The following is a 22,353-nucleotide window of genomic DNA, read 5'->3' as shown; positions in this document are numbered from 1 at the left end:
AATAATTCAAGAAAAAATCCATGAAAGTACGTAGATCCAACGAAAAATGTAGAGGAAAGTACGTCATTGGAAAAACTAGTGTGGATTTTGATTAAATTGGCGACTAATGATTGGAAAAGACGACTACAAGACAATGATCTGATTCCTCTCCAAGTTTGGCCTTCTCGTCTGCAAGGCTTGAGTTCCTTTCTGTCGACTGATATGCCCTGAGGGTATCTCGTTTTCTAGGCCTCCCCGACTCATGAATAATATTTCCTTGATATACTCTTCCAGCTGAAGCCCAAACTATTATTTATTCCACCAATCGATAACTCTCTATTTTTTATTTCTTACAGCATGTTTAAACCTTTAGAATTGAATTTAAATTTATAAATTTTAATAAAAATCTCATATTTAAAATCATTTTAAGTGTTAAGAATTAATTTAATTTACAATTCCAAAGAAAAGAAATTTAATATTAAACTAATTTTTCAAAAATACCTATGTAGCTTTTATTTTTTTTAAATCTATAAAAAATTAATAAGATGAATATAATAAAATTAATATAGAAAATAAGATAAAACTGAATTTTATAAATTTTAAATACGTGAATATTTAATTCCAATCAGCCTGGTTTTTATTCAGCGGAGTGTCGCTGGAATGATTGGGACTTCATCACGATGGTGGTTTCCATAAATAGAAATGTTCTTGTTTGCCGTATTTAGAAGTAGCAATTAATTAATTACTAGTAATAATTAATCCGACAACCATGTGCATTGTTGTCAGGTAGTGCTGACATGCTATAATTCAACTGCACTTATTTAAATAGGAATGTCATTCCACTTATATTTTTTAAAAATTTTAATTTTTTTTATTTAAAATTATTTTTTATATATATTTTGAATTGTTTTAATACACTGATTTTAAAAAATAATTTTTTTAACAATAAAAAAAATATTATTTTAATACATTTCAACATGAAAAAGCATTTTAAAAAGCAACCGCAATTACAATTTCTAATATATATATATATATATATATATATATATATATATATATAGTGGTGTTCAAAAAAACCGAATAACCGAAAAAAACTGAGAAAACCGATGAAAAATTAATCGAGAAAACCGAACCGAGATGAAAAACCGATTAAACTGATTACTAAAACAAAAAATCTTTCCGGTTCGGTTCGGTTCGGTTTCAGTTTCACCACCAAAACCGGTGAACCGAACCGGCTACCCATGAAATTTAAAATTAAAGCCAGAAATGACCTAGTATAAATACTAAATGCAAACGGTACAGTAAGTAAACTAATAAAGTGTAAACCTAAAGGCTAAACCTAAATTTACTTCTGCAGCCGCCACCCCCCAAACCAGACCCTTCTTCCTTTTCAGTTTCCCCTTCAATTTTCATCTTCTCTGAATCTCTGCCTCTTGCCCCCGCATACGTCTCTTCTCTCGCTGATCAATAAGCAAATAACCCAGATCTCCGCATCCATCTAGTATCCTTGCAGTCGAAAAAAAAACCCGAACAAAACCCAACCCTTGGCGTCTCTCTTCACCTGCAACAGAGAGAGTCAAAGAGGTAAAGTTTACTATTTATCCATGTGTTAATTTTGGCCTTCGTGTGTTTGTAAGTTTTACTTGTAACATTTGTTCCATTAGAGATCTTTGACCTCTGCTTTTTTTTTTTTCTATCCTCTTACAGGCTTGCAGCTAGGGTTTTTGCATCTTTCTTCAGGTTCACCCCCTTTCCCCGGCTCTTTCTCCATTCTGTTGATTTGTGTTGATATCGAGTTATTGATTGCTTTGTGTTGATTTCTGTTGATTTCTGTTGACTGCTGATATCGAGTTATCTTTCGAAGTTTTTACTGTTTTTACATCTTGTAACATTTGCGTTGATTTGTGTTGATCTCTGATCTCTGTTGATTTGTGTTGATATCAATCCATTTTCTGTTGTATTAATTCTAGGCTGCTGGCAGTATGTTCATGACTTCATTCTGTTTTATTGAAATTAAGAATTCTTTAAATTTTAATTATATTTTGGTGATTCAAGGTAGTCTTCTTTGTTCTTGGCTGATATATGTTTAGTATTTTAGCATCAATGGTGTATTCTTTCTTTTACAGTAATAATCCTTGCTCATAACTGGGATTTACCAGTTGCGTAAACTGTAAACATTGTTAAAATATTTTACATCTTTCTGCGTAAACTGAAATTGATGGCAATGAATAATTTACATCTTTCTGCTAGGTAGTTTTTCTTTGATAAAATCATAAATGTGATGTTGTGATCTATGTGACATGCACAATAAATGTGTTGGATCAGCATGTGTAAATGCCACGGACTTTCAGGGTTTTACTTGCTCTTTCCTTCAATTTTAGAATAGAAATTGGTCCATTACAGACTTTTTGCAATTGAAATTGGTCCATTACAGACTTTTTGCAATTGAAATTGGTCTATTACAGACTTTCAGGTTCATTGCATGTGTGATTTACAGTATGCAGGTTTTTTAAATTGTTGTTTTCTTAATTTCAAATGGATAATAGGGAAAATCCTACATCGAATGAGTCAAATCCTTCAAGTTCAGAACCAAATTCTTTGCCTAATCCACTTCCAGTTACTACCTCCAGCACAAACAACAACACTGAAGAAGGTAATCCACCTTCTAGATGTAATAAAAGAAAAACATCCCAAATTTGGGATCACTTTAAAAAACTAGATGGTAATGCTAAAACTCCTAGGGCTGCATGTAAGTATTGTGGAAAAGACTATGCATGTCATACTATACTTAATGGGACTAGTAACATGTGGAGTCATCTAGGTGTATGCAAAAAATTTCCTTTTGTCATTGATCGAAAACAAAAAACTCTAGTTTTAGAACCTAAGCCTAAAATAGAGGGGGGTGATAATGGAGAGGAAAATTTGGTGACTGTTAAGGCAGTGGGTTATAATTATGAAGAGTGTAGGAAAGCTCTTGGAAAAATGATTATACTTGATGAGCTACCTTTTAACTTTATAGAAAACCAAGGATTTAAATCATTCTGTAAAGTAATGCAGCCTAGATTTGATGTTTCTTCTCGTTTGACGATTTGGAGAGATTGTTTGAAAATTTATTTAGTTGAGAAGGAGAAATTAAAGAAAGCTCTTAAGGATCAACGTTTATGTTTAACAACTGATACTTGGACATCAATCCAAAATATTAATTATATGTGTTTGACTGCTCATTGGATTGATGAAGGTTGGAACTTGAATAAAAGAATTCTAAACTTTTGTCAAGTTTCTAATCATAAAGGTGAAACCATTGGCCAAGCGATTGAAAGTTGTTTATTGGAATGGGGAATTGATAAGATTTTAACAGTTACTGTAGACAATGCAAGTTCAAATAATTTGACAATAAAATATCTGAAAAGAGTAACAATTGGGTGGGCAACTAATATATTGTCAAATGACTTCATGCATGTTAGATGTTGTGCACATATTGTTAATCTTATTGTATGTGCGGGGTTGAAAGATATTGATGATTCAGTGGTTAAAATTAGGAATGCGGTAAGGTTTGTTTGATCTTCTCCTTCTAGACAACTTGTGTTTAATCAATATGTGGAAAGGTTGAAAATTGGGAGTAAAAAATCTGTTTGCTTGGATGTTGCAACTAGATGGAACTCTACATATATGATGCTAGATGCGGCTGTTAAATTTGATGTGGTTTTTATGAGGTTAGAAGAAACCGATTCTAGGTATTTGAGTTACTTTGAGGTTGATTCACAAGGGAAACAAAAAAACTTAGGTCCTCCTGCTTTAGAAGATTGGGAAAAGGCTAGATCTTTTGTGAAGTTCTTAAAATTATTTTACACGGTTACATTGAAATTTTCTGGCTTGTTGTATGTGACATCTAATTCTTTCTTTCATGAATTGATTTATATGCACACAAGCATATCTCAACTTTGTAGAAGTGAAGATGTTTATGTATGTAAAATGGCGAAGAATATGATGGCAAAGTATACAAAATATTGGGGGGATCAAGATGCACAAAACTTTTTATTTTATGTGGCTGTTGTGTTAGATCCACATTTCAAATTGAATTATGTGAGATTTTGTTTTGGAAGATTATATGATGTTGAAGAGGCTGAAAATTTTACAATTAAGGTTAAAGATACTTTGCTAAGGTTGTTTGAGCATTACATGAATGTTGATGAGAATGTTGAGGTTGTTCATAGTGTTGGAACAAGTATAAATGAAAATGTTAATGTTGATTTAATGGTAGTAAATGATGATATGCTGGATGACTTGACTTCTCAATTCAAAAAACATTTAGAGGAAGAGGGTAGTGTTCAAAAAAAAAAATGAGGTTGAGAGGTATTTGGATGATGATTGTGAGGATCCGAATAATTTTAAATTAGATATTTTGGGTTAGTGGAGGTGTAATACTACAAAATACAAGATTCTTTCTAAGGTGGCACAACACGTGCTAGCCATCCCGATATCTACAGTTGTTTCTGAAGCAGCATTCAGTACTGGAGGTCGTATATTAGATCCATTTTGAAGCTCTTTATCTCCATCGACAATGCAAGCACTTGTTTGTTGTTAGAATTGGTTGAGTTTAGCACCAATTCCAATCAACATTAGAACCTTTATGGATTATATTGAAAATTCTGAGATGATTGAGTTAGGTAATTTCTCTTACAAATTTAAATTTAGTTATTTTATAATATTGTTTATTTACATATGTTTAATCTAACATTTTAATTTATGTTTTTGTAGAATTTGGTGAAAGTTTAAAAATCTCAACTGATTGTTTGTAAGTAGTATTGGTAGCTTGGTGCAATCTTGGAATATAATTGTTTTGGGTAATTAATTTGCTTTACCTTGTTAATTTCCCTTTGGAATTTCTGGATGTTGGTGCTGGTGTTGCTGGAATTTCTGGAATTGTGTTGCTGGAAGTTTTGTGAATGTTTGGATGGATGTTGGTGCTGGTGTTGCTGGAATTTCTGGAATTGTGTTGCTGGAAGTTTTGTGAATTTTTGGATGGATGCTGGTGCTGGTATTGCTAGAAGTTTTGTGAATTTTTGGATGTTGATGCTGGTGCTGGTATGCTGGTGTTGCTGGAATTTCTGGATGCTAGTGTTGCTGGAATTTTTTCTTCAAAGTTCAAATTATGCCAGATGTTTATGATAATATATTGTTGGTTGCTAATGTATTCGCTTGTATTTTTCTAGTGCGAACAGACTTTTAATTTGAGGTTTTAAAATTTGATCATGCATCTTGCATATTGCATTGATTTAGCACTTTGAGAAGTATATTAAAAGTTTGCATCTCTGTAGGATTTTAATTACCATCCTAATTCATGTCCAGATTTTCATTTATATTGAAAGTTAGTAAATTCATATTAAAACTTAGCCATGTGAATTAGCTTAACATTTATTTTAAAAGCTGAACTTGCTTTAAATTTTGAAGCTTTAAAACCGTAAGCCAATTTTAAAGCTTAGTCATGCTAAATCTTCCCAAACTGTAAGCCAATTTTAAAACAAAAACCAAAAAAACCCATGGGATTAGGTTTCTCGGTTTTTTCCTTAAAAAACCAGATTTAACCGAACCGGACTGGTGCGGTTTGAACCGGTTTCCGGTCCGGTTCAGTTCATTGTTTGCAACAATACTGTAATTCGGTTCGGTTGGTTTTTTTAGTTTAAACCGAACCGAACCGAACCATGAACACCCATATATATATATAGCATTCTAGCACTGTTTACCAATTTTTTGCCAGTAGATTATGATAATGTTTGATATTATGTGATTTCTAACTATAAAAAAATAAAAAAAAAATTATTTTTTTATTCATAAATTATTTTTCAAACTACTTGAACAATACACGATCATGCCAGAATATACGGTATAAGTAAATTAATGTCCAGTATTATTTTTATTATATAACTTTATATATGCTTTCAAGTAATATATATTTTTTTATTTCACCTGTCATTATTTGTTTTGATGTAATGCAAACATAAAAAAACTCATTATGAAGCATCAAGAGGACTCAAAATGTTAAAAGAAAATAGATTATTATTATTATTATTATTCCATACCTGCATCCCTTTTTGTTCAGTTCAAACATTCTCAAGAGCTAATTTTCCTTCTGTTAATACAGGGCAGTAGTGCTCGACGCAAAACCATGTTGCAAGAAGGATAGAATTGCTAATTCAGAAGTTCTCCTTATGAAATTGGAAACGGGTTGATGAATCTAGAGTAAATTCTTGGCAAAGCTCTCTCAGTGTTTTGACAAGCAGAGCGCTTCCACAGTAGAAGACACCTGCAAACCGAAACATAAAGAAATATATAAAGGATATCTAAGTATAAAACGGAGCTTGATTACAATTTTGGTTGATGTGGAAGTTGATCACTCGAAGCCATCTATTATTGTCGAATAAAAAAACAATCTCATAACTGAAGAACATGAAAATTCAATATAGCTGTATCCTCACCTATCCGAGAAGACTTGTGCGTTTCTGCCATTTGAGCGAACACCTTTCTCCAGTTGGGCCTTGCAAAATGCGTTCTTATCTGTCACATTCTATTGCATGTTAGGAAAAAAGATTCAAAAGTAAACACAGTATATTAGTATATAGCCGATGATGCAGTGGCCTGTCAAACTGATTTGTACCCGGCTTTGGGAGACAATATCAAGTCCATTCTTTGCATGCTGCAGTTTTTGTACCATGGCAATAAGTGCAGACCTTGCATCTCCTTCTTCATACACGCTAGTCAAGTAGTTGTGCATTTCTATTATATGCTGATATATTCAAAAGTGTCCATAAAATTACTGGTTAGATTAGAGCAACAGCGATGAGGGTGAAAAGTATGTAAGAGGATGACTTTTTCAGCTATCAAAACCTATATACATTATCATCATAGTCTGCAACATCGTCCATGACACCCTTAAACCAATCAAAAGAGCTTTGTTCTCTTGTGACCCAGTAAAAGTATGCTCTTTCTGTACATCCTCGGTCCTGATCAGTGCAATCATGTGTTAGCCGAAATGATTTCCAACTTATTAGTCCAAGCAATCTTATGGAACAGATACTTGTTTGGTTCTACATAACCTACCTTCATCGAATCGGCTGCACTTGGTTTGATGCCATTAAGGAGATCCTTCAAAATGCTGATAAAGGGAGTTGCTCCGATTCCTAGACCTATGAGCAATAGGATGTCGAACTTCTTGTAATTCTGAGCTGGGGCTCCGAAAGGTCCTTTGATCAGGATCTTTGGGAATCTGCCATAAGAAAAAAAAGGGGCTATTATATTTCTTGTTTTAAAAAAACTGTCGAGGAGATCAGTTAAGACTTAATTTGCTCACGTTGCTTGTATCTGATCATAATTTGAGTTCGACATTGCTATTGTTTCCAATCTATTTAGCCTGCCTTGTTTTTGTTTCGCAGCAGGTGGGGCCTCACAGACCTGCGAAATATAACAATCTTTTAAGTATATAATTTGTATTTCTCATCTCAATTATAAAACAGCTTCATTTGCATGGATACTGTGTAACACCAATTAAGCCATAACCTTTGCAAATAAGTTTTTGAGTTCCGTAGTCCAATCACCCACGGTTCGTATGTGGACACTCAAATTGTTATCTCCTGGTGCAGAAGTGATGGAGAAGGGATGCCTGTAAGCAATAAGAACTGGGATTTTTTTATTAAATGGCATGGAAAGCATTCTAATGAATTACTAGAGATCAGTTTATTACCATTCAAAACTTGACAAATCCGGGCTCTTGATGAAGAGGTACATTCCACTTTCGTACTTAAATCCTGGAGGCTTGCTCATGTATAGAGCAAGAACATTCCCTGTATATATAACTGCCTGTAATTCCCAAAGTACATGATGAGTTTAATGAATTAGTATCAGGGATCAGGAAAGCAAGTGATTTGAGGAGAAGAAATCTCACTAATACAGACCTTAATGACATCAACCTGGTGATGGTGTTCCTGATATTTTGTCGAGAGTCTCTCTGTGGCATAGAATACTACTGGGCCAATGAGATACATCCATGTCTGTGAAAAGTTAGATTACACAATTAGTTTCAGCATCCTCATTAACCCAGATGGAGGAGAAAGTTATGCTTAATGAACAAGTAGCTAGCTGAGGATTGCACATACCGTTTTTGCATACCAAGGTTTTTCAAAGATTAAGAAGTAGCCATGCAAAAAACATAGCAGGTATGCCAAGGCCAGCAACTGATGCGCAAACCAGAAAGCATTAAACCCTGCCAATTTGTGAAACGCCCCTGGTAACTTAACGACATTTGTTCGGAAATAGTGTGTTGCCAATGTAAATGAGAACCCCATTACAAGGATAATCAGAATTCCGGTGACGCCTACACTACTTCGTATGAAGAACCAATAAGTTGGCTGTCGGTAATTGAACAATGGTCCAGCATATGCCATGAATTTGTCTTTTGGACATGAACTCAACAACGGAATATTACAAAGCACATGTGCTAGAGTATGAGCTACAGTCGCGATTACTATGGCCAAAGCAATGTTTTTGTGAAAGGTTATGTTGTCATCAAAAGGGATAAAGGTGCCGAGAAATGACGATCTAAGCTTAGTGAGTGTTCTTCTGCAAACAGGAAGAAGAATGAGAGCCATATTCAACTTGAGAGTCTCCGCGGAAGCCTTGGCAAGACAGACACAATAACTTGAGATTTCGAATAGGGGTGATTTCTCGAATTCCTTAAACTTCCAAATAAAAAGTGCCAAGTTTACAGCTAACCATAACGTCATAACCCATATTCTCCTCCAATTCTCATGAATATATTCTACTGACAGCGACAATGATTTGGTAACAGGAGTCCGATATCTTCTTGGGATCATGGCTCTTGTGAGAGTATGTGCGCTTCTATTGAGCTTCGTGGTAATTTGATCTTCATTATTCACCATCTCTCTTAGTAGAGTTTCTAGCTGCCATAGCTGCAAAACTAGAACAAGTAGAGTTTCTAATTGCCACATTGTCTCAGAATTTGAAACCAGAGTTTTTGCATAAATACTAACCCCTATATATCCAAGATGATCAGGATCAAGCTCTTCCATGATTAGAGCTGCATAGACTGCCGCGTACTGTTTAAGATTTGTGAGCTTGTTTGCGGAGGCACTTAACACTATAATCTTTAGCATGACGTAAACCAGGAAATCGAAATATCATGATCTGGAGGAAGAATAATACTAAAAAAAAAAAAAACAATTGTGCACGAGGACAATATAACCATACACACCTCGTTCACTTCCTCCTCCGATAGCCTCCCATCGCCATTCTTGTCGCACCTAGGACATCGTTATGTTAGCTTAATATTGCACAATATTTTAGCTGTCCAGAGTTCAGCGGGGGGGATTTCTTACATATTCAAAAAAATATTCCAAGTCGAGAATCAAGATCTTGTTTAGTCATGTCTTCCCAAAACAATTTCAACTCATCTTTTGTGATCCCATTTGCGGTGAATATATTCTTACGCCTAGCAATTGCGTCAAATATTTCTCCAGCAAACTCTTTTGAATCTCCTAGTCCTGCAAAAAGGAATCAAGTAATCGATTTGTGTTTGTTATTTTTTTTTGAAAAACAGGATAATGCGCACACGCTCAACGACGAAAGATTTCAACAGCATACCAATGCAGATTCCAAATTTGTCCTTTGGGAGCCTTTCATCAACTGCAAATGTGATCAAAGCGCTTTCGATTGATCTCCATTGCATCCATTTCCTTTCCTGTCACTGTTCTATCAAGAAACCTTAGGCTTTTAAGCCCTCTTGCAGCAGATGATGCTGTCCTTTCCATCTTGGGGCGAGGAGGTTTCGAAGAGAGAACACCATTCTTCCTCAAGGCACTGCTTGTAGTCCTTCTGAGGGATGCCCCAAGATTACTTGCACTCCACTTGATAGATGCGCCAACAGGTCCTCTGGGTGGAAAGGTTTTTTTTGGTTCATCATTGATAGGAACTTCCACCATCCTATCAATTTCAATGCTTTCGAGCATCCACTTTTTTGATTCTGTTCTGCTACCCATGAACACTATGATAGTTCTCTCTTCACTTGATCAAACTAAGAAAAAAAGGAGAGAAAAAATGGAGGATGTTGGAAGAGGGTGAGAAAACATAAAGGATCTGCTAAAGATTGAGAGGGCGACAGAGAGAAAGAGAGGTTTCTTTTATATGAAACGGTCAAAATGGCGTGCAAGGAGGGAAATATTACGAAGGTAAAAGCTAGTTTGATTAGTTATTGGCCTAAAAATAGGAAGCAACAGGATCACCTCAAACTTCCAAGTTCCAACCTATAGGACAGCTAGTGCGTTGTACGAGGAGCAAGCTAACTGCCAAGTGTCACCCATAAAATGATACATAATTCCACCCACTCATTTTGTGCACCAAGTTTAGTGGAGGATATATACAATTACTTATTTTAACATTTACGTTCTATCATATGTAGTATCCAGCCAGTTTAGAACTACTAATCTGTCTAGCTATCATGGGATCCAAAATTAATCATACCCTCCTTCAGGACTTGATGCTGCAAATAAAAAAAGGAAAAAGAGAGGGAAAAGAAAAGAGACGATGGTATGTAGTAGGAGTAAATGTTATATCTGGACTTTTATGTTATTTGTTTCTTTCCTGCAAAGAGGGATCAAGAATGGGAAATACAGGGTGCAGTGCCAGGGAGGGAAAGACAGTTGCTGCATCAATATTATAAGGATTGGAGTTGTTCATATCAGCAATTGGACAGTGTACTTCAATAAAATGTGAAGGTTCTTTCAAATTCTAACAAACAGTTCAAACGATATACAAACAATTGAACAGGCTTAATTAGCCACCGAATTTTCAATACATATTCGAGAATCTTTTTTTATTCAAACTCGCTTGAGAAAATCTTTCAATTTACTCAAGAAAAAAAATAGGATCCTTAACTCTAATTGTTTTATTTTTATGTTTTTTGTTTTTTGTTTTTTTGTTTTTTACAAACTCTTCTCTTTTTGACCATTGAATCTTTCTCCCCTGACCAAGTTTTCTGATCCACTACTGCTTCTATCTTTCAAGCTATTGAATTTCTTCACATGGTTTCAACATTTTGGAAGGTCGCTTGGCGGCGGTAGAAGAGACTCCTTAGGGCCTTTGCCATTGTCTACCAAGAACGCCATCTTAAGTCCCCATGTAGTGTGCACCTCTAGATGGCAATGCATGAACCAAACTCCTACAAGAGATGCAACGAAGAAAATCAGAGAACGTGAAATTAAACAAACTTGAAAATGCCAAGCTCTGTGGACTTCCAAACGAAAACATTAAACAGCAATTACCAGGATTATCGGCGCGAAATCTTATCGCCACCCATCCACCAGAAGGTACTCCAATTGTGTTCCGTTCAACAGGATCAACGAGGTTGAATTTCTTAGTATCAGTCTTCGGATTGTAATTCCCTACTCCCCTACCGACAGCAAAGAAATTGAATCCATGTAAATGGATCGGATGGTTCTCAGGGGATATGATCCCAGTATCTTGCATTACAAGTTGGACTGTCGAGTTGTAGCTCAGCCTGTAAACTTTAGTTCCACTTTGGTCTGTAATTATTTGTAGGTGGAGTGCCAGTGTAATTGAAAACATGCGGTTGGCTTTGCAGGAAAATCAAGTGGTGAACACCCCGCTGGTGTTGAAGAAATGTGCTTGAAGCAGGGCAGTGGTTGGCATCACAAATGTGACATTGTTAATACTAGCAACACCCTGCTGCCATTACCAGCTTTGCAACTTGGACATGGGTTAACTCCTAGACCAACTGTAAAGAAAAGGTTGTGATCAACGCTCAATGGGACTTTGGCAGGAAATCTTCTTGAGTTAAGGCTGCGGAGAGAATTGGTAAATTGGTTGGCAACTGCAGTGGCCATTCTTTGGAGGTGGGGTGTGTGAGAGTTGTGGGGGAGTTAGCGAGTGCTCCTGAATACTGCAAAGTGCTTGCTTGCTGTCATGTTGTCCACCGCAATTGGAGAATCCATGAAACGGGGACGCAGCAACCAAGTACTTGCCTGTATTTTTGCTAGTTGTGACAAGGACATTGGTGGTCTGGCCTGGGGGCAATTAGGACTGTATCGGTTTTGAATGGAGTTTGACATAGGTGGCATCAACTTCGACGACTGTAAGCTTATGCCCTGCAATTTTGAAGAAGAGCTCTTCATTGAGTTGCTGCATTGATCAACCGTAGCATGTAGGTCTCGCCACTTTTGACTGGCAATGTTGAAAACCGCCTGCATGAATCCCAAAAATCTTTCTGTATCAGACATTTATTAGAAGCAAGCATTAAGAGCCAGAACTTTGAAGTATATCTTATGGTCATTAATCTTAGTTGAATACCCTGTGAAGAAACAAGCTGAGACAAAGGCTCCTGGATGGCCGTTAATTGTGAGCATTCAGAGACATTTGGAGCTAGTCCAGATTTAAGAGCCTCGTTGATCACAGCTTCAGTATCTGAATTTCCACTCATTCAGCTGCAATTTCACGTCACCGCCCTCATCATAGTCTCAGGTTACATATTTAATAAAGCCAAGAACCTTAAAGCATTGAATTATGCGTCGGAACATGCACATAATTTCAGAGTATTAGTGAAAGAAATAGCTATGATGTATCCTGCTCACCTAATACAACAACCACCTCTTTATGAGGAGCTGGGAACGGAACGTAGGGAGATGCCGCGTTTAGGCAAGACAACCAGGGCACCATGAACTGTGGGCCCTGCCAGAGAATATGTGCGTGCCAAGAAAGTGTGCCCCTCTGACCAGTGATTGGTGAAGTTGTAGACATAGCTTTGCCCTGGCTGGATGGGGCATTGTGTAATTGTATTGGCTGGTCCATTCAGCCCAGCCCGTTCTTACAGTTGACCTGATGCCATGCCTGCCGAATACCAAGAAGAATACGCATCGGAATCAGTCATGATCATTGAAGTATAACTGTTAGACAGGGTTTGTTTTCGTTAGGGCTTACCAGTGAATAGAAACATTATATTTGACATGGTTAACAACTTTTACAAGAACTGTATCGTCTTCTCTGGCATACAGAGTGGGTCCTGGGAAGCGGCCATTGACGGTAACAATCGGCTTCCTAGAGCATAGTCTGGTAGTATTCTTCATCACCACCTGTTGAAATGATTGGTGAAATATTTAAGCTCATTTCTACATCAAATGTATATAATTCAAAGGTCATGACTGCTAAACTGTCCATATTGTTTAATTTGTTGTGACAAATTATGTCACTACAGTGATTTTAGATCTTACCACCCTTTTCCTATTTAATATTTTTTTTAATGGTTCCTTGAACATATATATATAGTGAGAGCTTTCTGCTGCAATTATTTAACCATAAAGTAAGCACTAGAATAAACTTTTCTGGTATTTAAAATAGTGGCTATAGGTAGGTGGTAACTCTATGATTTCCATTTGAATCATGGACTAGTCAGGAAAAAGATATGGGTAAAGTTGCATGATTTTAAGCCAAGGCAGTGTCATGATGTACACTGCATCGTGCAAAACATGGCTATCTTCTAATAACGAAATGCATTTCAAAGAAGATTTTCGTCACATGAATGAGACTAATGAGCTAAAGCTCAAGCAGTTCAAGCTTTCGTCACATGGAAGCTTGCTACAGCATTTAACTTACATTGAACTTGTAATGACGAATCCTGCACTCGACCAAAGCAGGGAGGAGGAAGACAGCAAGAAGCATAAAACGGATGACCCAATTGGAGTGCTCCATCTTTGCTGACTTTGAGACCTTTCTGTGGCAATCTCTCTGTTGCTGTTGGTTTCCTTCTTGCTTTCAAGCTTGTTGTCTTCATCCGTGACTGGCTACCTCAACCTTATAAAGGGAATATGGGAATTGCTGCCATGTCGTTTTTCACAGTTAGGTTAGGTGGGTGAGTGCACTCTTGGAAAACAAGGATTAGCAGCCTAATCTCACGAGGTTTCTTACATGCTACATAAAGTCTTCTTGTTCATGGATCAACATAGATTGGGAAGCAGACCATGTGTTTTCTAATTTTTGCATTTGTTAGGAACCTTGCATGGAAGTTTGATAATTTGGTGGCATAGGAAATCTGTAAATTAAATGATTAAATTTGGTACCCACTTCCTGCATATTAATCCTGAAAACATTCTCTTGTCCTACTATTTACTCAAGTAGGTTCACAACAATATAAAAACAGAGTAAAAGAACATGTGGTCAATTGATCAGCAACAGACAAGTCACCTTAATTAACCACCATTTTAGAGTTTATCTTATTTTATTACTCTTTTTCAGGGTGTAGTGCTCTTCGTAGACGTAAGAACAATATGGGTTATAAGTTGGGTAGGCCAAACTATCCTTTTCAAGGCATTACTTGTAGTCCTTGTAAAGGATGTCCCAGGATTACTTGCGGTTCTGAATTCTACAGATGAATGCTCACCAGGTCCTTTCCACGGTGATGTGTGTTTTTTGGATTCATTATTATATGAAAATCCATGCATGATCCGATCAATATTTTCAATTCAATGCTTTTGCGCATCCGTCTGTTTGTTAAAACCATTGATTTCAAATCTAATAGTAAAAAGGAAACAACTAAATGGCTTGATTCGGCTTAATTATTCAACAATGAATCAAGTTGATATATTGTGTCGAGGTTGTGGGTTTGATTCCTAGCTACAGATAGCAGCAGTATCTTCTTTCAAAAGATAGATGAGAGTTGCTTGTCTTCTTTTTTCAAATAAAGAAGATGTGCTCGGCCCAAGCCTGCAGGCCTCCCCCAAGCCCACGTGCCTGCGTGTTCGGCTTTATCGTAACACACCATTTGAGTATTTTTTGTTTTTTTGTTTTTTCTTTTGATATTATCTTTTAATGTGAGGTTTTTTTTTAATTTTATTATTTAAAATTGGATTGATGGTAAATCAAAATGTATATTTTTTATTATATAATTAAATTAAAAAATTAATTTGACTTGGTGAAGCCCATAACTTCGGTCACAGGTTTTGCAGGTTGAACCTGAAATGTCTTTTTTTCTTTGCACCTACCTAGTAAACAATGTCACATAAATGCAACTTTCATATAATTTAATTTAAAACTTGATCTAAACAAATAGTCATGTTAAGAGTTGTCAAGTTTGAACCGTTGTACCTAGTTTAATGATAATGCCGAAAAGTTTCATATGGTTTATAGATTATTTTCTTATGTTCCAATAAAATTTCATCCAACACAACGATAATGTAGAAAATAAACTAGTTATATCTAAATACATCAACATCCGTTACTCATTTTTATTGACATTAGTATTGTAATAAAAACATTTTGCTTTGTTAGGGGGGCATTTTGTTGCAAAATTTGTCTTGGAACATGGTTAATGAAAATATTTGAGGCCAAATTAAAAGTGGATCTATTCATTTTTAGGGTTAAAACTTTGTTGGAATTTAATTTCCAGCATAAACTCTTTAACATAGAATATTAATATGATTTAAATAAATTATGGATAAATAAAAAAATTATTCTCAAAGAACCATTGATTGAAATGTTATAGTGAAACCCAAAGCCCTTTAAAAACTCTATTCCGCATTGGAAAGAAATAAGTTTTTTTTGTGGCTTATTTAGTAAGAAAGCGAAGAGTTAATATTGAGAACAAAGAGAACCCAATTTGTTAGAGGGAAAATGTCATAAGCAAAGTGGGTTTTGAACTTAAACTTATACGCAAGCATGTGTCGACACGATGTGGCTTGAACCTAGGTTTAGGTTTATTATAAAATAGTTTCTTGTTATGTGAACTTATAAACAAGAAAAAATACAACCCAAAAAAGATAAAATCGAATTGAAGATAAAAACTTGATCTAGTGATTACCTTGAACCAAATAATCGAAGCTATTGGATGAATGACCACAACCTGTTGATTATTGAGTGTAAACACGCAAGGAAGTAAGTTATGATAATTGTTTTTTATTGCTAACATAAAATTTTAAATTTGACAATGTCTTTCAAAGATGGGGCATCCTCTAAAAAGGAGAAAAAGAGAACATCTTATTTTTGTTAGTGGTTATAGAACAACAATTTGAGAGGATGAATGTGATATTTGGTGAGGTGTAGGATCATTGATGAGATGACTAATGAGAATGAGGAAGGAGAAGCCAAAGATTTTGACCTTGTATCATTTGACCAAAAAGATTTAAGAGTTATTTGATAGGCTTATTCAAGATATTTGGGTTAAGTCAAGTTTTAAAATTTCAAGAAAGGGTGTCTAAGCCTTGATTAATATGGTCCATAAAAGGGTTGGGCAAGGAGAGGTAATTTTAGGCCTTTTTTTTTTCTTTCTAATGTACAATTTTATGCTAACAAGTATAATTTTCAATCGGAACATTGGATCGAATTGATATTTTGCCAAAAGATTTCACATACCTTATTTTTTATAAGGTTAAATTTGAATATCAATCGAAATTTGGGAAGGCCTTGAGATAAAAACTAGAAACTACTATGCGGAAATTGCATTATTTTTCTAGTTGGTTTAGGATTGTCTTTCCTTCTAACTTATAGATTTCTTATAAAGTGGCTTTCTTATTCTACAAAGACACTAGAGGTGACATACTTAGAGTTATTAATTGGCAAGGTTCCCATGTTTCATTAGGATTCAAAAGTTAGTGATTTTTTTATTTTACATGGACACACGAGAGGTAGTAGCAAAGAGTTCCAATTTTTGCAAGGTACACCTTATTTGTTAAGGCTACATAAAAATTATAAATCAAAAGAATGAGGATAAATTAAAAAATATAATATTTAGTGAATTGTGATTGAAGAATGAAATTAAAAAAAAAATTATATAAAAAAGCCAAGAACAAAAATTAAAAATCAAAAGAATAATGATTGAAGTTGAAACACCAACAACAAAAAGAGCAAACTATAATTTTTGAAGAAGAAGTGAGAAGAGAAGAAAAAAGAAATGAGTAGAAAGGTCCATCGACGACAAACTGAATCATAACCTAAGACATGCATCATACCAACAAAAAACAAAACATGGTGGTGTTTCCAATGACTTGATGAAAGGGTATTTTTGGACAATGGGAGGCGTCGCACACGCCACCCATAGTGTGTTGGCGCCTCCCGTATGCTTCGGGGTGTCGTACATATGCCTAAATTTTTTTTTTATTCAAATATCAAATCGCTCATAATTTTACATGTTAATAATGAAAAAACCTATGGAAAAAGTCCCTTGAGATAATTTTTTATTATAATTTTTTGACTTCCAATGGCATTTTGATCATTTCACTATGTTTTTTTATTTTTTATATATATATTTGTCCAAATACAAAATTACCCCTCATATTACATGATAATAACAAACAAAAAAAAACTATTTTAAAAGTATCAAATTGTCCCTGATGACAGCATTAAAATTTTTGCTTTTAAAATCATTTCAGTCTTTTCACTGTATTTTTAAAATTGAAAAAGATATAATTGCCCCTAATTAATTTGAGAATGACTAAGGCACCTCGTCAAACGACTTTGATGTCCCAAGAACTAGTTATAAGTTTTTTTTATGGAAAAGACAGATGTGATTAGAATGTTTTAGTGAATAGTATCAATGCATCTACAACTTCACTATTTTCTAACCAGTTTTTATCTTAAGGATATTGGGGAAAAAAAATGAAGGTATCTTCTATTTTATCAATCTTCTTAATTTATCTTTTCTCTTTTAAAAAAAAAATAAAAAAATAAATCTATTGGAAAAACAACATAAAATGGATGAAAAATATTAAGTTATAAATGGTTTTAAAAACAAAAAGAGGAAATATATAGTTAAAACTATAATTACTTAATTTATTTTAATAAACTACAAAATTAAGTTCCTAGTAACTCCATGCTTCAGTTTGTATTTTTCCCTTCTTTTTCTCTCTTCACCTAGTATTTATTTGAGAATATAATAAAGGTTATTTTTTTTATTTTAAAATATATTAAAATAATAATTTTTTACTTCACCATACAGCTTTTGGGTCTAAGAAATGCAATCATTGCTAGAATTTCTGATCATTGCCATGTTATATATATATATTTGTTTCGCGCTGCTAAAACTTAGCTTCCTTATTCTTTAACAATTTCGATACTTGTCTAAAAAAAAAGAGACTAATTCTAATCGAACTCTAGCATTTACTATTGATACATATTATTTTGCCTTTATTTTTATTTTCTTATTTCTTAAAGGGCTTGAAAGCCCAAGTACCGATCCTGGCTAGACACTGGTCAATATATAGCTTAGAAAAGTTAATCGGGCCTGATCTAGGTCTTATCCGACCCGACCCATGAACATATTTAGAAGCATGCAAGTTTTATTGATCATGAATGGCTTTGTGATCAAATCTTCAATGTATATATTTATTCAAGAAAAAATAACATTTGAATTGAAACAGCTATACCGCTCACAAAATTTTATTCAAACTCGCTTGAGCAAATCTTCCAATTCACTCAAGAAAAAAAATAGGATCTTTAACTCTAATTGTTTTATTTTTATGTTTTTGTTTTTGTTTTTTACAAACTCTTCTCTTTTTGACCATTGAATCTTTCTCCCCTGACCAAGTTTTCTGATCCACTACTGCTTCTATCTTTCAAGCTATTGAATTTCTTCACATGGTTTCAACATTTTGGAAGGTCGCTTGGCGGCGGTAGAAGAGACTCCTTAGGGCCTTTGCCATTGTCTACCAAGAACGCCATCTTAAGTCCCCATGTAGTGTGCACCTCTAGATGGCAATGCATGAACCAAACTCCTACAAGAGATGCAAAGAAGAAAATCAGAGAACGTGAAATTAAACAAACTTGAAAATGCCAAGCTCTGTGGACTTCCAAACGAAAACATTAAACAGCAATTACCTGGATTATCGGCGCGAAATCTTATCGCCACCCATCCACCAGAAGGCACTCCAATTGTGTTCCGTTCAACAGGATCAACGAGGTTGAATTTCTTAGTATCAGTCTTCGGATTGTAATTCCCTACTCCCCTACCGACAGCAAAGAAATTGAATCCATGTAAATGGATCGGATGGTTCTCAGGGGATATGATCCCAGTATCTTGCATTACAAGTTGGACTGTCGAGTTGTAGCTCAGCCTGTAAACTTTAGTTCCACTTTTGGTCTGTAAATTTGTAGGTGGAGTGCCAGTGTAATTGAAAACATGCGGTGGCTTTGCAGGAAAATCAGTGGTGAACACCCCGCTGGTGTTGAAGAAATGTGCTTGAAGCAGGGCAGTGGTTGGCATCACAAATGTGACATTGTTAATACTAGCAACAACCCTGCTGCCATTACCAGCTTTGCAACTTGGACATGGGTTAACTCCTAGACCAACTGTAAAGAAAAGGTTGTGATCAACGCTCAATGGGACTTTGGCAGGAAATCTTCTTGAGTTAAGGCTGCGGAGAGAATTGGTAAATTGGTTGGCAACTGCAGTGGCATTCTTTGGAGGTGGGGTGGTGAGAGTTGTGGGGGAGTTAGCGAGTGCTCCTGAATACTGCAAAGTGGCTGTTGCTGTCATGTTGTCTACCGCAATTGGAGAATCCATGAACGGGGAGGCAGCAACCAAGTACTTGCCTGTATTTTTGCTAGTTGTGACAAGGACATTGGTGGTCTGGCCTGGGGCAATTAGGACTGTATCGGTTTTGAATGGTTTGACATAGGTGGCATCAACTTCGACGACTGTAAGCTTATGCCCTGCAATTTTGAAGAAGAGCTCTTCATTGAGTGCTGCATTGATCAACCGTAGCATGTAGGTCTCGCCACTTTTGACTGGCAATGTGAAACCGCCTGCATGAATCCAAAAATCTTTCTGTATCAGACATTTATTAGAAGCAAGCATTAAGAGCCAGAACTTTGAAGTATATCTTATGGTCATTAATCTTAGTTGAATACCCTGTGAAGAACAAGCTGAGACAGCTCCTGGATGGCCGTTAATTGTGTGAGCATCAGAGACATTTGGAGCTAGTCCAGATTTAAGAGCCTCGTTGATCACAGCTTCAGTATCTGATTTCCACCATTCAGCTGCAATTTCACGTCACCGGATTAGTCTCAGGTTACATATTTAATAACCAAGAACCTTAAAGCATTGAATTATGGTCGGAATGCACATAATTTCAAGAGTATTAGTGAAAGAAATAGCTATGATGTATCCTGCTCACCTAATACAACAACCACCTCTTTATGAGGAGCTGGGAATGGGTAGGGGATGCCGCGTTTAGGCAAGACAACCAGGGCACCATGAACTGTGGCCCTTAGCCAGAGAATATGGGCGTGCCAAAGAAGTGTGCCCCTCTGACCAGTGATTGTGAAGTTGTAGACATAGCTTTGCCCTGGCTGGATGGGGCATTGTGTAATGTAGGCTGGTCCATCAGCCCAGCCCGTTCTTAGTTGCCTGATGCCATGCCTGCCGAATACCAAGAAGAATACGCATCGGAATCAGTCATGATCAATTGAAGTATAACTGTTAGACAGGGTTTGTTTCGTTAGCTTACCAGTGAATAGAAACATTATATTTGACATGGTTAACAACTTTTACAAGAACTGTATCGTCTTCTCTGGCATACAGAGTGGGTCCTGGGAAGCGGCCATTGACGGTAACAATCGGCTTCCTAGAGCATAGTCTGGTAGTATTCTTCATCACCACCTGTTGAAATGATTGGTGAAATATTTAAGCTCATTTCTACATCAAATGCATATAATTCAAAGGTCATGACTGCTAAACTGTCCATATTGGTTGTGACTATTAATATGTCATTATAGCTCTGTAGTAATTTGAGATTTTAATTCTCTTATTGTTTCTTAGCTTTATGGTTACTTACATGTCGTCGAACTTCATCTTTCATCTCTAAGTTGGCCCCATTTTGACCATGTACTCAACTATTTCTGTAAACTTATTGTGTTATTATTACGACTACTACTACTTGACTAGTTGCATGAATGTATGGATGGATTATGAGAGCTTTCTGCTGCAATTATTTACCCAATAAAGTATAAATAAGAAGAAACTTTCCTGGTATTTAAAACAGTGGCTATAGGTGGGGAACTTTATGATTCATTCTAATCATGGACAAGTCAGGCAAAAGCTATAGTTGCATGATTTTACGCCTAAGGCAGTGATCAGTGTCTTGATGTACAATGCGTCGTGCAAAACGTAGTTATCTTCTAATAATGAAATGCTTTTTCAAGAAATCCTTCTCTGTGACTGAGACAAATGACCTCAGCCTCGAGCAGTTCAAGCTTTTGACAGATGAAGGCATTCTACAGCAGTATTATACTTACATTAAATTTGTAATGCCGGACCCTGCACTGGACCAGAGCAGGGAAGAGGCAGACAGCAAGAAGCATAAATCGGAGCCGGCAAGCGTACTCCATATCGCCAACTTTCTGATCTTTCTCTTGCAATCCTCTCTTGCTATTGGCTCTTACTTCTTGCTTTCAGGCTTTGTTGTATTCATCTGCGTGACTGGCCACCTGAACCTTATAAGGGAATTTTGAGGAATTGCTTACATGTCGTTTTTATCGTAGTTAGGTGGGTGTGTAGATTCTTGGAAAACAAGAATTTGATAACAAATCTCACTGGATTTCTTACATGTTACATAAAGTCTCTGGATCGACGTGGATTTGTAAGCAGACGGCCTCTACCATTTTCGTCTACTTAAAACCTTAATGGAAATTTTGTTGGTGGAAATTTGGGGTAACAAACTTACTACTTGATTACCAGAAGCGTAGATCAGTAGTGATGTGCAGCTATTCAAAAGTTTTCTAAATTATGCATCTATGACCCCTTTTTTGTTTTTTTTTTTTACTATGATTGCTTCAGTAAGTTTCCATGTATCGGCCTCCCCCACTCTGCTTTAGTGTATAGCCACATTAGGCACATGCAGTAATTCAGCGAACACATGCATCTGGCCTTTTGTAGATGTAATTATGTAAAAATAAAATGCAAAGGTGAAGAAGGATGATATTGAGATAATTTTTTAAAATATATTTTTATTTAAAAATATATTAAAATAATATATATATTTTTTTTTTTATTTTTTATTTATTTATTTATCAACACATTAAAACGATTTAAAAATATAAAAAGAAATTAAAACACAAGAAAGTAAAAGAAAAATTAGTTATTTTTAAAAGCGTTTTTTAAACGCAAAAACAAATAGGCTCTAAATTGTTAAAAAATAATATAAATTATATCTTTGATCTCATTTAATAGCTTATGTTATTCGGTTGAATTGGTTTTTTATATGATATAAGAATTTTGATGACTAAGCGATCATAAAATTAAGCATAAGATAATGTGGGTTTGTGCAAGTTTCAAGTCTGAAAAAGCTTTCACTTGAAAAGGTGTGT

At 35.5% G+C, this 22,353-nt stretch overlaps 3 protein-coding genes and 1 pseudogene across 3 annotated transcripts; all 4 read right to left on the bottom strand.

Annotated features, from left to right (window-relative positions):
• Nucleotides 1–6,064: 6,064 nt before the first annotated feature.
• Nucleotides 6,065–10,028, bottom strand: LOC118048459 (putative respiratory burst oxidase homolog protein H). The gene is given in 14 exon segments (XM_073409671.1): nucleotides 6,065–6,283; nucleotides 6,456–6,534; nucleotides 6,635–6,763; nucleotides 6,873–6,980; nucleotides 7,078–7,243; nucleotides 7,328–7,428; nucleotides 7,534–7,636; nucleotides 7,718–7,833; nucleotides 7,929–8,024; nucleotides 8,130–9,137; nucleotides 9,245–9,293; nucleotides 9,371–9,533; nucleotides 9,634–9,712; nucleotides 9,714–10,028. Coding segments are annotated over 14 exon segments (2,622 nt in total). The 3' UTR covers nucleotides 6,065–6,173.
• A 718-nt stretch (nucleotides 10,029–10,746) lies between these two features.
• Nucleotides 10,747–11,902, bottom strand: LOC140954224 (laccase-4-like; annotated as a pseudogene).
• A 25-nt stretch (nucleotides 11,903–11,927) lies between these two features.
• LOC118048461 (laccase-4-like) lies at nucleotides 11,928–13,830 on the bottom strand. Its single transcript, XM_073409697.1, has 6 exons — nucleotides 13,654–13,830; nucleotides 12,982–13,133; nucleotides 12,777–12,891; nucleotides 12,636–12,732; nucleotides 12,355–12,468; nucleotides 11,928–12,271 (listed from the first exon to the last, which is right to left on the bottom strand). Exons 1-6 carry the CDS (start codon nucleotides 13,747–13,749, stop codon nucleotides 11,928–11,930), a joined length of 918 nt encoding a protein of 305 aa, XP_073265798.1. The 5' UTR covers nucleotides 13,750–13,830.
• Nucleotides 13,831–18,392: 4,562 nt separating this feature from the next.
• On the bottom strand, nucleotides 18,393–21,466 carry LOC118048460 (laccase-4). The gene is made up of 6 exons (XM_035058149.2): nucleotides 21,283–21,466; nucleotides 20,496–20,647; nucleotides 20,163–20,407; nucleotides 19,897–20,025; nucleotides 18,865–19,791; nucleotides 18,393–18,761 (listed from the first exon to the last, which is right to left on the bottom strand). The coding sequence occupies exons 1-6, from the start codon at nucleotides 21,373–21,375 to the stop codon at nucleotides 18,631–18,633; spliced, it is 1,677 nt and encodes a 558-aa protein (XP_034914040.1). The 5' UTR covers nucleotides 21,376–21,466; the 3' UTR covers nucleotides 18,393–18,630.
• Nucleotides 21,467–22,353: the final 887 nt, after the last annotated feature.

The sequence above is a fragment of the Populus alba genome, chromosome 6 (genome assembly GCF_005239225.2).
Source record: "Populus alba chromosome 6, ASM523922v2, whole genome shotgun sequence".
Lineage (NCBI taxonomy): Eukaryota > Viridiplantae > Streptophyta > Magnoliopsida > Malpighiales > Salicaceae > Populus > Populus alba.
Note: the sequence above shows the minus strand (reverse complement) of the source record. Positions and strands in the feature narration are given on the sequence as shown.